At 40.3% G+C, this 16,297-nt stretch overlaps 1 protein-coding gene across 2 annotated transcripts in view; it reads left to right on the forward strand.

Annotated features, from left to right (window-relative positions):
• Positions 1 to 7,009, forward strand: part of LOC105453795 (myosin-I heavy chain-like) — a 34,004-nt gene extending 26,995 nt beyond the window's left edge. For both annotated transcript variants that reach the window (XM_011695998.1, XM_011695999.1), the window contains 6 exons: positions 248 to 837; positions 899 to 1,085; positions 1,168 to 2,602; positions 2,845 to 3,113; positions 3,669 to 4,118; positions 4,547 to 7,009. In XM_011695998.1, coding sequence (XP_011694300.1) covers positions 248 to 837; positions 899 to 1,085; positions 1,168 to 2,602; positions 2,845 to 3,113; positions 3,669 to 4,118; positions 4,547 to 4,786 — 3,171 coding nt within the window. In that variant the 3' untranslated portion in view covers positions 4,787 to 7,009. The remainder of the gene's footprint in view (positions 1 to 247; positions 838 to 898; positions 1,086 to 1,167; positions 2,603 to 2,844; positions 3,114 to 3,668; positions 4,119 to 4,546) is intronic.
• The last annotated feature ends 9,288 nt before the right edge of the window (positions 7,010 to 16,297 follow it).

Consider the following 16,297-nt stretch of genomic DNA (forward strand, 5'->3'; position numbering starts at 1 on the left):
GTAAATATATTTATTTATTAATAATTTATCAATAATTTGAAGCCGTTGATTTACGCGACGATCTTAAAGTTGATAGAGCATCTTCGAGGAAATTATTCAATTTCAGGAAATTATTCTTCTGAAATTATTCAACATTATACATAATAATGTTAGAAAAACTTATAGAAAATTCTTTTCTGTCAATTTAAAGTTTTTGAAGCTTATTACAATTACATATAATCACGCACGATATTATCCCCTTTCGCAGGATTTATGTAAGTACATTCGCGGTGAGATGAAGCTGGACCTAGAGATAAGCACGATTCAGACTATCATTGCTTTTGGGATCGAGCGGGAGGAGTTAAGAGATGAAATCTACGTGCAATGTATGCGCCAAGCGACGAACAATCCCAACACCGAGTGGGCGGAGCGCGTGTGGCTGCTATTGTGTCTGGCGATCGTCGCCTTCCAGCCGAGCAAGCTGCTCTACAAGTACTTTGTCTCCTTCCTGAAAAAGAATCTCGCCCTCGAGGGCAAGCTGAGGCAGTACGTGCAATGGTGCGTGGACAACTGCAAGAACACCAAGGTATCTTGCAGGCAGCATTCACCGTCGACGGTGGAGATAGCTGCCATGAGACGACTGGGCACCATAGTATGCAGATTCTTCTTCCTGGACGGAAGGACAAAAGCGATCGACGTGCATCCGACCGACACGGCCGCCGATGCCGTCGCCAAACTGGGAGAAAAGCTGGGCCTTCGGTCGCTGGAGGGTTGGGCCATCTATCAAAGCAGACCGGACGGAGAGGAGCACGTGCGGGCTCACGATTATCTGTACGACGTGATCGCCGCGTGGGAAATGTAAGTGTGAACGTAATTATTTACGTCGAACTGTTGTACAATAACATATCTATAATTGCAGGAACAGCAAATCGAATACGGCACAGTCGTCATTCTCGACGCTGCGGCGCGGCAACAACCCTACTCTGGGCAGCGGCGACAATCGTTTCGTTTTCAAACGAAGGCTGTTCCGCAATCCAAGAGAGATCTCGCAGGATCCCGTGGAAGTTAATATGTTGTACGCCCAGGCGGTCTACAACGTCGTAAAGGTACATTCGATTTGCTTCGTTATCTAACAAATTAATTGTACAATTGTTATCTTTATTCTTATGGCTGTCTATCTCTTTTCAGTGCGATGATTTTCCGGTGTCGGAGAAAGTGGCGTTGCAATTGGCAGGATTGCAGGCGCAGGTGTCCCTCGGCGATCCCAAGGATAATGACAGGCTGGATTACTACAGCGAGGTGGACAGCTTCCTGCCGTACAGAATCAGTCGGGCCCGCGGCGACGACGTTTGGGTGCCGATCATAGCGCAGGCGCACCGGCAATACGGTGCCGGACGCAAGGAGCTCGCCGCCAAGGTTCTGTATCTCTCCTGCGTGATGCAATACCCGCTCTACGGCACAACGATGTTCAACGTGACTTACCGCGGGTATTGGTCTTACGGCAACCAGCTGATTCTCGGCATCAACTGCGACGGTCTGATGCTAATCAAGCCAGACGACAAGTTCGTGCTGTCCGAGTATCGTTACCAGGACGTCGAGAGCATCATGCTGGATCCGAGCGACTCGTTCATCACACTCTCGCTGCTACGACATAATCCCGACAGTTCGCACAAGTGTTTCGTTTTCGAGACGCCGCAGAAGAACGAGATCGGCAGTCTGATCGTCAGCTACTGCTCGGCGCTGGCGGGTTGGATCACGGAGAACGAGGTGCCCACGAAGCTCAAGTGCATCACCAACGAGGATCGCATCCGGCTCTATCACAATCTGGTCAACTGCCGGCGAACCCTGATCGACACGGAGATCCTCAGGAAGCCGCAGGATTCCGGTGGTGGTTTCCTCCGGAACACGCTGAGAAGATTGTCGAAGCACCGGATCGAGAAGCTCAGGCAGGAAAGCGCCGATCACGGCGAGACTTATAAGGGTTTCCCGTACGCCTACTGGGCGTTCAGCAGGCAGCAGATACCGCAGAGCCTGTCGAAACTGCCCGATCCCGACGAGCAGGCGGCTCTGAATATCTTCCAGCTGATTCTGACGTACGCGGGACTCGGACAGAACGGAGACACGGTACGCAGGGTCGAGGACGAGCACGTGAATCTCATACAGACCGTGATGGAGCGTTGCATACGAAAGGAAAACCTGCTGGGCGAGTTGTATCTCCAGCTGATCAAGCAAACCACCGATCACCCGGATCCCAACAATCGTGTCAATCTGCGACACTGGGCGCTGCTCTCGCTCGCGTGCTCCGTGATTCTGCCGCCTCAGAAGACCATACGCAAGTACTTGATCGCGCACCTGAAACGATGCGCCACCGACTACGTCACCGAGGAGGGCAAGTACGCGAGGTTCGCAGAAAAGTGCCTTTACAAGACTCAGGGCACACGCAGGCGGCAGTGGCCGCCGAGTCGCGAGGAGATCATGTGCACCATCAATCGCCGGCCGATCTACGCGAGATTCCACTTCATGGACGGTCAGTTCCACGCCGTCGAGTTTCATCCCTCCGCGACCGCCAGAGACGTCATGGAGATCATAAAGGCGAAGATAGGACTCGAGGAGACCGCTATGGGTATGCTCGGTGTTTTTACTCTTTCCTACATCTTTTTTATATCTCTTCCTATCGTTGCCCTAATTCTTTTTTTTCTTCGATTTCTAGTCGCCAGAGTTACAATATCACGTGCTCTAATTACTGACATCTTCAATTGCGAAATTTTAAAATATTGCAAATCTTATACGTATAATTTATTTCAGTTAGTTTGAAATAAATTTGTTTCATTGATTTATATCGCTATTGTTTCTATTCTTTGTCAGGCTATGCGATTTATGAGGTATTGGGACCGACCGACCGATCGCTGATTCCCGAGGAGAAGATAGCCGACGTTATGTCCAAGTGGGAACGGTACAGAGCGTCGCAGCAAGGTCAGGCACGCAAGCATGCGCATCACTTTTTCCTGTTCAAGAAACATTTGTTCTTGGATCAATATATGAACTTAGACGATCCCGTGGAAAAGGAGTTATTGTATCATCAAGTGCTGCACGACTTGCGGGCCGACCGGTTCCCTATCACTGAGAAAGAAGCCGTGAGTAACCGTTGCATCAATTAATTGCGCTCTCTGTGCTCAATTTTCATTTAGAGTGAAAAACAAGAATCAGGATCTTTAAAAAAAAACGTATTAAAAATAAAGCATTTTTGAAAAGCTTATTAAATAAACAATGCATAAGTTTTTTAGAACATGTGTTTTCATGAGATATCAACATCAGTTGGAAACATCTTTTTTAATAAAATTTTTTTAAGTAATTTTTTAAATGGAACTATGATTTTTTTATATACATAATTCAAAATTTGATAATTATTTTACATACGAAAATATGTATCAACATGTCAACATATAAATGTTATCAAAAAATCAGCAATTTACAAGATTGTGATCTTGTATCCTTTCTTTATGTATTATATTTAATTTCATCTTTTTTTATTTTACTTTATTTGAATATAATTATACAACAAATATAATTTAGTCTTATATTTTTTGTATACACAAATTAATGAGCTGCTATTCCGTATTGCTTGTATTTCTTTCTACGTTATTATCAATTACTCAGAGAAAATTTCACGAGATTAATATCATTTTCAGATGATGTTGTCGGCATTGCAAGCGCAGTTGGAATTGGGCGATTGCCAGGAGATTATATCGGAACCGGATTATCGAACGATATCGAGTCACTGCCTATCATCGAGACTGGTGCCGTGCCTGTGCGTGGACGGTGTGCGCCAGCATCATCAATCCCTGCGCGGAATGACGCCGCCGGAGGCAAAGAAGGCTTTCCTAAATCTGATCCAGTCGTGGCCGTTGCATCGCGCGACGATCTTCGACGTGATGCAATCGTTCACTTCGAATTGGCCTCGTGTCCTCTGGCTGGCCGTCGACCAGCAGGGTCTACATCTCCTAGAGCACCGTTCCAGAAACGCGCTATGTACTTACGAATATAACAGTATTCTAAGCTATACGCCCGCCGTTAATTGCTTCATGATCATTACCGGTACGGATAAGAAGCAGAGCAAGGTCATCCTCACCACGTCGCAGGTAATGTGATTCAAACGATCAAATGTCGCCATTCAAAATATCTGTTTAAATCTTGATAAAAAAATTCATTGAAAATTCCCCAATTTTCCAGGTATTTTCGTCCACATCTTCAAATGAAAGAATTAAATAAAACAATGATATAAAATAAAAATTGCCATAAATTATCAACATTTAAATAAAAAAAATTATTAAATAGCATTTAAGTTACTAAGAATATACTTTGATATTCGCAAAATAAAAGAAAAAACAAAGAGTTTTCAAAGAGATAAAATTTTCGATGAAAATTTCCCGATATAATTGAGATTGAAAATTTTTTCAAGCAAAAAAGAACTCCCTAAGAATTTCAGATTTTTTTTGTATACACTATCCAGATTTTATCTCACGTTTTATCTCAATGTCTACTTCAAATCGATTGTTTTACTCTTCAGGCTCATCAGATAGCAAATCTGATCCGTGAGTACATGGAGGTGCTTCAGTCACCGCCGGAAATCCCGAGGCGGGACTCGACGATGGCTCAACAGTTGGCCGCCCAGCAGCAGCAGCACCAGCATCAACAGCATCAGCAACCGCCTGCGAGCCTGCAGACGTCTGCGGCCGGCGGACGAAAATCTCGGCCCGCTTCGATGTTACATAGAGGTGCTCCGGTAATACAGTCGCAAGCTAGTTAGAATGGCTAGGTGATTTCCCCCCCCCCCCTCCGTCGCGGGGAGTTAAAAATGAAGTTTCCTTTCGACCTGCTGCTTATCGAGTTTTCGTTGTCGGCCACCGCACGTTCCATTACCAAGTGCCATAAAATTCGAGATTACGTCACACTACGCCATGTAGCGGCCAGTGTCTATTTTATAAGAGATACGCATGTACACAGTGAATTTTAATTTCCAAATTTCGCGCTTCGTCATGTCCACCGCGATGAGGCGGTTCCCTCTATGTAGCTATCTTAGCGATCTGCTCCGAGATTGAAATACGTAGAAACGACGTTTAGTATCAGGTTGTGGCGATAAGACAATTTATATTATATATAAACGCGTTACACGTTTAATGCTAAATGCGGCTGTCTGATCCTCGCATGATTAAATCTGAACAATGTAGTGTCTAGGAGGCGTCACGAAAAGACATCCGGAAAGGCAAACCCGATCGTCTTTAAACGTCAGACTTCTGTCTCGTTTCGGAGAAGCCGCATTCGGCAATAAATGCGACATTAGATAGGAATACAAATATACGGGACGAAGTTTCAAATTGATTTATGCTTTTTTTTCGAGCGGGCCTATTCGGGGCGACGAGCGAGTCGCCGTGTAAAGATGGCACTAGAGCTTAGGAATACTTATTTCTTCCACTATTTATTGGATCTTAGCTTAGATCTCCGAGAGAAAGAAAACGTCAAAGACTAGATTTAGTCTCCGCGAATTTTAGCCGATTTAGGGAGATGAGTGATAAATAACTGCCATTAGAAGAGTTATTGACCGCAGGGAAAGTTGCCCGAGGACTTTTCCTATTTCTATTGCGAACGTTATCATTGTTGCCTTTTTTACGAGCGACCGCCGCCACCGTTTTTTGATAAAGGATTTTTGCAGCACGGAAATATTAACGCAAGAGAGAGAGAGAGAGAGAGAGACAAAGAGAGCTATATACGGCGATATTTAACGTTCAAGCAATTGTTCCGTATACATCGTTAATTCCAATCGACAGTGTTTATCCCTCCGGCATATCAGTTAATATCAACTGAGGTGAGTGATTAAGAAGCCGCGCGATTATCTACGAAGCGACCAAAAAAAAAAAAAAATGCAATCTTCCGAGCGTGAGTAAACGTTTGACTGAGCATTTAACTGTTAATATTTATATTCCTGTACACAAACACAGTCAGATTTGGAACACGACGATACAGTGGTAGTCAACACTTCACTATAATTATCGACAATATAGATTCGCAATAATGGAATCTAAAAAGGATTATTTAAAGAAGACTCTGATACGAGAAATGTTTTTTGTTGAAACATTTGCATTTTACATTTTAAAAAATTGAATGATGACATCCAAAAACTTTTCGATCACCACTGTATTTCCTGAAACGCGAAGGTATAACCGCCAGAAGATCATTTTCTAAACCGATTTATTAAGATTTGTAATAATATATTTAACGAGATGTCTTTTAAAAATTATATACACCAAACAATTGTACTATGTATCGTTAAACAATTCACAACAGCCGCAAATCCAATGATTAACAGTAAGACTTATTTCTTTAATACGCGATGAATCTTAATACTGCATGAATATTATTTTTATTAATACTTATTTTCTCGATACGCGCGGATTTCAGACATTAATTTTTTAGAAAAATAAAATAAAAAATCACGAATCGAATAACGATATTGATGTTAGAATCAGTTGTTTCGATGCAAAGATTATTTTAAACGATTTTACGAAATGTTTAATTCGCGGAATCACGTACTTTTTTTGCACAGCCTTAACGAATCTTTAATGACAAATTGGATGTGCGACAAACGTAAACGAATCGACTGATCTTCATTCTTCAGACAATCCTCCCGATATACCGTCACTTTTCTTCGCGTATAAAGTTAATCGCTAAATTAGAAATAAAGAAAACAGAATAAGCGACAACGTATCCATTGTGTATCCGCGCGATTGACGCGCCCGCATTTGTCAGAAAATACGAAATTGCGTCCAGTCGATATATTTTAGTTTTTTAATTCGAGAGACGAAATTTGCTCGTATGTAAATATATGAGAAACGTTCCATTGTAAAACTGATAATAAGTTGCGCGCGCAAGTATCTCCAATGTTCAGTAGTCTCTTGTCAGAATGCAATCGCGTCCTCATTAATACGAGGACAATTTTATTAATTTTACATTTTTTTAATTTATGTACTTACGTATATATATATATATATTTATACATATATTTTAATATTTACTTAATATATTTAAAAAATAAAAAAAGAAGATAACTAACTGCATTTCTTTTAACATTTAATAATAATTATTTAATAATATTTAGTTTTAATATTTCGCGTCGGAGTGATATATATATATAATTTATTGTATACTTGAATTATGATTTTAGTAGAGTTTTTAATTTCGATTCGTATTAAAATCGTGTATAATTTAAAAAAATGAATTTTGAAGAACTGTTGAGTTTTATAGGAAAACTGCAAATATTCTTGAACATTCTCAGGAACGTCGTAGAGAAGCGCTGTTTTGTCGCGACGAGAGCGCGATGGAGATGGTTGTTTTGTTAGTTATCGTTTCCACTTGAAAGTTTGGCGGAACCTCGACGTGTGCAGAGACAGACTGTGATCCACTTCGGAAGTCTTTAGTCTTCGAGAGAGCCGTTTAAACCGAGTGAGACTATGTTTCATGTTATTATACGGTATGCATGACGCTTGCGTATGCGTGAGAAGTGCCCGAAGAACGCGAGATTTTCAAAGACATCTGAGGGACGTCTGTGAATTTATTACCTTGCTTCTCGGACATGCCGGCAACGTGAAAGTGACAGGCACCTAAAGAACGTCTGAAAATTTAAGTTCTTAAGGAAGAAGAGTTCTTAAAATTTTCAGACATCTCTTGATCGCGTTGAACCCCTTTGGACTCTTGCCTGAATGTCTTAGAAGTTAAATCCCCAGTGGACATCCTAATGTTTCAGACATCCCTTAGATATATTTCGAATGGTTCTCGTTGCGTTTTTGTGTGCGTGAGAGAGCGTTTGAGATAGAGAGAAAGAGAGAGAGAGAAACACATACATAGAGAGCGTGATTAATTATAAGAACGATGCGCGCGTGCATGCATGTTATTTAAGTGATGGCGCCCTGCCACACACGTAGCTTCAAGCGAAGTATAAGTTATTGGTTGACGATGTTATTGATATATATATGATATACATGCACATATATATATATATATATATATATATATATGTATATGGAAACAATGACGCTGTGTGTATATAAATATACAACTATATATAGACAGGTGTGAGATCGCAAACGTTGCGCACATCAACGTTTCGAAATGGCCGCACAACACAGTGAGTGGAGAACCAACGCGTAACGTCATTGCTGTAAGTGCAAGGGACATTCGCGCCTACGTATTATATAAAAAAAATAATACATACGTATTATATATATATATATATCAATGAATAAATAAATAAATATATATATATATTCTATTATTATTCTTTTATATCGACAAACAAAGAACCAAATAAATAAACGTGTTTAATAGAAAAATACATATATTTTCTATTTTATATAATACTTATACGTATTATATAGAAAATATATATATACATACTGTATATGTGTACATAAATTAATTTATAAACAAGAAATATATAAACAAGAATTACACCCTGTGAGTCACGCGATTGGAACAGGCTGTGATTCTTGTTTAAAATAGAAAAATAATAGTAAAGAAAATTGAATAGAATGGTCTATCTATGGTCTCATTTCTTTTCTAAGTTCTAAGCAAGAATATACCGGAAAGGTTTGTTTAGTCATAGAAATTGCTCTAAACGCAAATTACTTTTTTCATGCAAATTAATTTTATTCATACAAATCAATACATGAAATTAATGGAGGATATCGCGTGTGCGATACAAGAAAAATTGAACAAGGACACGGTTATTCTTGCCTTTGCTTTATATTTGAGACACTTTAGACAACAATCAGACAAATAACAATCAGACAAATATTCTTTCAGGCAAATGCCCGTGTAATTATTTGTGCGACACGAGCGACAGTTTAACTCGGATGCCAGTATATATTTCATATCTCTCTTTATTATAATATATATTTATATTTATATATATATATATATATTATATGAATATATACGCATCTTTGTTTTTTCATCTAATCCTACTTTGTGACCAGCTTCGTGACCACGGCACCGAGGGAACCAAATCGAGAAACAGCAAAGACAGAGGCAATCATTTTTTTTTTGTGCACCCGCGTACATTCTTTTCTTTTTTTTAATCTTTTTACATTAAATAATCGCCACAATAATAATAAAACTGTAATAATAAAAATGACAATAACGATAACACTAGCCGGCGTGGTAATGGAATAGTAACAATGATGATGATCGATTGTGTGATCGACAAATAATCATCTATTTGGACGTTTCAACAACCATTAAGTTTCGTAACGTCTCTCCCTTAAGCGTCAAGAGCCAAAGTACGGTAATAAACAAATGCAGTATGCATAAATCTCAACATTTTGGACACATGCTCTTTCCCGTTCGTGCGTCGTTCGTATTTGTGAATTATTTTATTCCTCCCCCCGCCCTTCCCCGCCACTCTTGTCTATTCGCCTTTCGATTTTCACACACCTTCTCTCTATTTCCCATCGAATACGCGTATTATGCTCGTTTTCGTTACGTGTTGAATCACGTCGGAATAGAATGGATTTTTCTACGTGGAGCGCGACAATCGATTTGTGGTGTGTAATACGTACGTATCTCAATTATATAAAATACATAGTGTATGCCTTGTGTATGTGTGAATACATATATACGTATAATAAATATATACATCATATACATACATATGTACGCGCACATACACGTGTATATGTGTACACATACACACGCAACACACACACACATACACACACGCGTGGACATACACTATATACTATACTATAATTATATTGATATGTTAATATATAATTTTAACCACCCTCGCGTCTGCTTATATAGGTTCTACTATAACCGTCGACGTCCCCCCCTGCCTCTAATAAAATTTGTACAGAAGTGTGTGTATGCATGCGTGTCGCGCATGCGACGACACGTTTTCGTGCTCGCGCCGGCATCCCCAGCATCTTTTTTTTTCTCGTTTTGGCACTTGCAATTAAATTGCTGAGATTCTTTATATACGGATACGTAGAGAGAAGGACGGCGTACGCTAGAAGCAAGCAATTTTTCGTTTTTTTTTTGTTCTTCCTCGAGTGTAATTAGACAGAGTTTTTTCATAGAGTTGCGCCTACGGGACGATGAGTGGAACAGGAAAAACGCGTGCCGCAGGAAAAACAGATATCTCGTGCACCAGGTCTCTATAAACATTAGCCTCATTAAGTCTCTCTCTACATCGGAAAAACATCAAAAGCATCAAATACACGCGACTCAGTCCTCATGTACCTCAGATTTCTCCTCTATTTTTTTTTCGTTCTTCCTCTTGAATTAGAGAAATTGTTACAAAAAAAAAAAATCGTGCCGTAAACTTACAGCCACATCACTGAGATTCGCGAAATAACGAAATACAAAAATAATTTTACGTATGGATTGTTGATCCTTCGATCGCCAAGCCGTGACGTTACATAAATCGAATATGCAACTTATCTCGTGTGTTTTGTGTGTGTGTGTATGTGTGTGTGTGTGTGTACGTGTGGGTGGCCACATATTCTCTCCGATTTGTAATCTGTATTTGTGAAAGTATGCTATACAAGAATGTTGCTAAAAAGTCTCCCGTGAGATTGTAACGAAGCGTTACGATGTCACGCGAGACTTCATATCGTATAATAGGAATGCTTCGCGTTTGATTCGCATCGGAGGAAATGTGCGTCGGCCTTCAGCACCAGATAATTAAAATTCATAAACTAACGTTAATATTTTCTACAGTTTTGACGAGATTATAAATACACGAAATAAATAATGCTCGTTCGTAATAACGCTCGCTAATACATCTATCTAATGGCGCAGGTGCAGAACGGGCCTTTTGTTGTTTGGCAACGGGACTTGCGTTAAAACTGGAGATCGCAAGTTGCGAGAGAGCGGTGACTTTTTCCCCCGTCAAAAGTAAAGAATTAACAAAATTATACACATACACACGCCCACGGATACACACACGCGCGCGCGCGCGCGTGACGTGGTTGCAAATGTCCTTTCTTTTCTTTTTCTTTATCCCCGGAAAAAGAAACATATAATTTCCCGATCAATTAAGAGTCGTCAACAGGATTGTCTCCGAGAACGGACGGCCGATTTTGCACGCGCGCTTTTTTTTCTCTATCACAATTGTATAAAGAGAAGTCGTGGAAGGGAACCGCTCTTCGTACACATCATCTCGATCACGCGACACTCGCACACGCACGCACATAGATCCCACGTACCACGTGTCTATATTGCGACGAGATAGGCTTAAGTAATTGTTGTCAAGCGGGAATCAGCACAATTTGTGAAACGCAGTAGACGTCGGGAGTGTAGACGAATACGGGACGAATACGCGCGGATTCTCTCGTCCGAGATCTCCCACCCGACGATTCCGCGAATCTGCGCGGAAGAAAGCAGAGATTGATAGAATTTGCCCAACATACTCGTATTTTCCCTATTTGATTCACATTGTTCTGACGATTACTTTTTATGCGTCTGTCTGTATATGCACAAGATTCATCATTTAGAGGCCCTGCACTATCGAGCGATCGAACCCCCGAATATAACAACGCTGTACAAAACTAACAAACGCTATATATTTAAAAATTACGCAAAACGTAGAGATCGCGCGAGTTATATCCGAAATAATGTGTGCTCGGTGTACATACGCAAAACGAAGCGTACGACGTTGAATTCTTGCGCGAGATCCTCGAGCGTGTTATTTGGCGTTGCAGCGATCGGGTACTCCATTGCCATGCTTTACCAGATCCTCAGTTATACAACCCCCGCGATGGAGCCGTGTGCACAACGGTTTTATATCCGAGTATCCGATAAAGTATAAAAAAATAAACGTTCACGTGTTTCCGTGTATACGGTCGCCCGATGTGTGTGTCGCATTTTCCGGGTTTTCGACGGATTGGCGCAAATAGTGCCGATTTAAGTCTCTTAAAAGACAACAATGAATTTAATAACGATTCGACACGACGCGATTTATATATCCATATACATACTCGGAGGTAAATTCGGAGGGGAGGGGCGGGTGAGAGGGGAGGGCGTTTTACATAATCCTAAAACGAAGCGATTCGCGATATTCTACGCAAGAATTTTCACAATATGTAAAGCCCTTTTAACGATAACGACAAAAAACGTAACATATATGCATGTATGTATATATATATATATATATATATATATATATAAAATACATTTCGCTATATAAAGTTAACGATAAAGTTTAGCGATGGTACGTGGAAGTTGTGGAACCGGTTGAATTGAGCAAGATACTGCGACAGACAAGAAATGGTACGTGGATTATAGTTAACACAACAATCATTATATTTCTACGTACCATCACCTCTTTCGATATCTTGCCCGAATTCAGCCGGTCACGTTTCTATATTTTCGATTTATTACGGACGGCTATTTCCTTTGTTTTCTCTCACTCCATTCCTCCTCTTTCTCTCTTCTTGTCCTTCCGTCTGTTATCAGAGGAAATCGTAGAATAATATTAAGAAAGTCAATTATCGCAAGGTACATTCATGTGCTTAAGCTATGCTGAGTAATACATAGACACAAAAATAGTTAGATCTGATCTTTTTTTTTTTAACTACAATAAATCTCTAGATCTAATTGTAGATCGAAAACGCAAAACTATAAGTGCCAAAAAAGATAATTTCTAAGGAATTGAAGACAAATTTTGTACGATTAATAAACTATTAGGATTAACTAAAATAATTATAAAATTGTATTATCGTAGTTACATAAAAATAGAGCTAGAAGACATTTCTGAGAACAATAATACAATAAATATAATCAATATATCCACGAATCATAAAATAAAGAAGCTCTTTCTTTTTACAAGGAATACGAAAAATATGAAATTATGAGAAATAAGGGAGAAGAAAATTGGCATTTACATCGCGGTTTGCATTTCCGATTTACAAATGTTCGACGATATCGTGTATGCGTGTGCGTGTGTATATGCGTATATGGCAACATAATTAATTCAACTTTCTTTATATCAAATAACAAATATAAAGAACAAGTAAAATAAATGCCACGGAGAGGCGTTCGTTCGTTCGCTCTTGTCGCAGGCAAAATCGCAGTCCGTGCGCCTCGAACGCCGTTCGCCAGTCACACTCGCAAACGATCACTCTCGTCCCCGCGTGCGAGTCGGCGAGTTTTTTTTTTTATACAACTTCTGTTATTACAAAGTACACGGCACCGACGGCGACGAGAGTGACCGCTCAACGTTCACCAAAGCGAAGCTGATGCTGATTATTTACAGATTCTCGCGAAACTTTCTCTCTCTCTCTCTCTCTCTCTCTTCTCTTTGGATTGATTTTATCTGACACCGTGCATCACACACAGGCATAAGACGATATACAGAGTTCCACATTGCACGCGCTCTTCTTATTGTTTTCAGACCCAGGAATAAAATCCAAGATTCATTCGAGTTCAGCGACGTTAATCGCTATTTTATATTCCTACATCTCGACTAATATCAAGATCGTTGAACTGAAATTAAACTTAAGGATTTTAAGTGTAGGTCTGAAGAAACAAAAAGGACATTATTTCTACAATGCAAGTGTAACATATATACATATATATGTATATATACCCTTATATCTTAGAAAGGTACCGTCGTCGGTATCACGAGATCCTATTCGCTCGAAGCGCCAAGGATACGAGTAGACCAAGCTGCACCGCGACCAATTTCGAGCGACTTTAAGTCATTGTGTTTGTAATGAAAAGACGCGCGCGACTAACGTGAAGTAACGGAAGTGATCACAGAAAATATACATGTTTTATTTTAATTATGAAAAATACTATAGAGTCTAAGGTATCAAAGTGACACACTTGATATCGTGACTTAAGTCTTCACGAAACTGGACTCGGTCCGCCTGTATCTTCAGCGCCTCACACCTAATCACTATATTGCAACAATTTTAATTCTTTCTCATTTAGCATTTTTTCTTGCATTTACGATTTATATCATTCTTTTGTTAATGCGCTATTTGGATACGTACAACAATATTACATTTATATATATGTATATACACATGTATGTGTACATGTATATACATACATATATCATACGATCATACATTTATATATACATACAACAATATTACATTCAACTGACATTAAAATCAAATCCATTGCATTGCAATGGCATCAAATCTACGCATTGCACCTGCCCTCAACCGTTCGTTCGGGCTACATGACGTTTGTCGCTACAAACGTAATATACAAGTTCTCTTTGTCACTTTGGTTCTAAATAGAATATGACGCAGGTGCCCGGTAGCCGATGCAGGAAAATAGCGACGACCCGCGTAATAGCGGGTCATTTTTTTCTTTGTGCATTAAACGCGAGTGACTAGTCATTACAAAAATCTCACGGCGAATAAATCGCAGATCGGGGAATCCGAGTTGCAGAGCACTATCGTCGAAATAAATCCGAATGTCGGTACCCCATGCCAAACATGCGCACCTCCCGACGACGATAGTTCTCCCTCGCAAGTACAAATTGCGTTAATGGTAAAAAAAAAAAGAAAAAGAAAAAACTACAAAAAAAAATTAAGCATCACCTAGACGATAAATTCCGTCTTAATGTAAAAATCTTAACGACGAGAATTTGACGGTTTAATTAACGGTTGGCAACGGCGTTCGGCGTGCGTATAGCGCAACCGTTAATCAGACGAAGCCGGCTCTATACAAAAGGAGTACAAATCGAGTAAGTAATCTGACCTATCATAACAGGAAAGTTATAAATATGGAATTGGAGGGACGTCGATTTAAACCGTACAAGTAACGTTTCGATAAAAATCTCTGAATAAAAACTCACGCGCGACTTTGGAAATTACTTTCTAAACTAAAAAAGAAAAAAAAACACTCCGGTATCTTATACTCGCGAGAAAATTAATGGAAGAGTGCGATACCGTCGCGAGCGATTTTTTTTTAAAACTTAAACAAGAAGGAAGCAGGCAAATAAACTAACGCACCCGTTCCCGCGGTCCTCGATGACCGTCGAAGACGAGAAGTTAGAATACCATACCTCACTTGGCTTTCAAGAATCACTGCGTCGCTCGAACGGACAACAATTCGGTTCGGGTGTTCTCGAGAGAGAGCTTATCACAAGGTGTACTGAGATCCGAAAGGAATTTTGACGTTCACGTCGGAGTCGATTTTGTCGAATCGATGTGCTAAGGACGGCAATTGTTGTGTTCTTTCGTAAATCCGTTCGGCGATCGTCGAGGAGATAACGCGACACGAGCATATGATCGTGATAATAAATATGTATGTACATATATATATGTGTTTGTATATGGATATATATATATATATATATATATATATATATCCTTATGGGAAACGAGAGGACCGATACGCCGAAATAGACATCCGATAACACTCGATATAAATCTAACAGGGAAAGGTCGCTCACTGCCGCGACCTTCCTCACTGCAGTTTTGCCGGTTTAATGCACGTACATTGTAATCCTAGACATAACAATATAATTATACGATATAGCTGTAATTTTCTTTCGAAATAACGCACGAGACCGTCTTTAATGCTTTGTATTTTTTTTTTCTTCTTCTTAAAGCGTAGGCCGGACTAACCCGTTTCTCTCGCTCTCTTCTCTCTAGACTTTGACTCATTCCTCCGTAAACGCGAATCCGACAGACCAGATCCGTCCCCGTAAATCTCCACTTGTGACTAGATTGATAGTAAATATACACGTACGCCGGTGAAGCTTCGCAGGCATGCATGAGAGTTCGGTGTTCACGTCCCAAGGTGTTCAACGAGTACGGGGAGACGTGACCGAATCGTCTTGCGCCTTCGTCAGGTACTTTTACATCGAGATTCCCCTGTCGCGTTATGACGGGCCGAAGAGGAGTTTTGCGCACATGCCGACGAAGCTCCACGGGCTTCGGTGAAAAAATATGAGCATAGTTAATCGTGTTTGATGACACCGAGAATACGAAGAGACGCGAGCTAACGGTCGTCTTGCGCCTTCATCAGGTACTTTTTACATCGAGATAGATTTTCCCTATTCGCGTAACGTCGACGGGCCGAAGAAGGATGCGCGTACGTCGACGAAATTTCATAAATAGTAGTTTTTTTTTGTTTTAAGCGAATATAGACTCAAAAATTATGTTCGACGACGTCGAGAATACGAAGAGACGCGAGCTATCGATCGTCTTATGTCTTCGTCAGGTACTTTTACACCGAGATAGATTCTCTAACACGTCGACGGGCCGAAGAAGATAGATGAAGGGGGCGGGGCGAGGGG

Source organism: Wasmannia auropunctata, unplaced genomic scaffold, assembly GCF_000956235.1.
Source record: "Wasmannia auropunctata unplaced genomic scaffold, wasmannia.A_1.0 LD335994.1, whole genome shotgun sequence".
Lineage (NCBI taxonomy): Eukaryota > Metazoa > Arthropoda > Insecta > Hymenoptera > Formicidae > Wasmannia > Wasmannia auropunctata.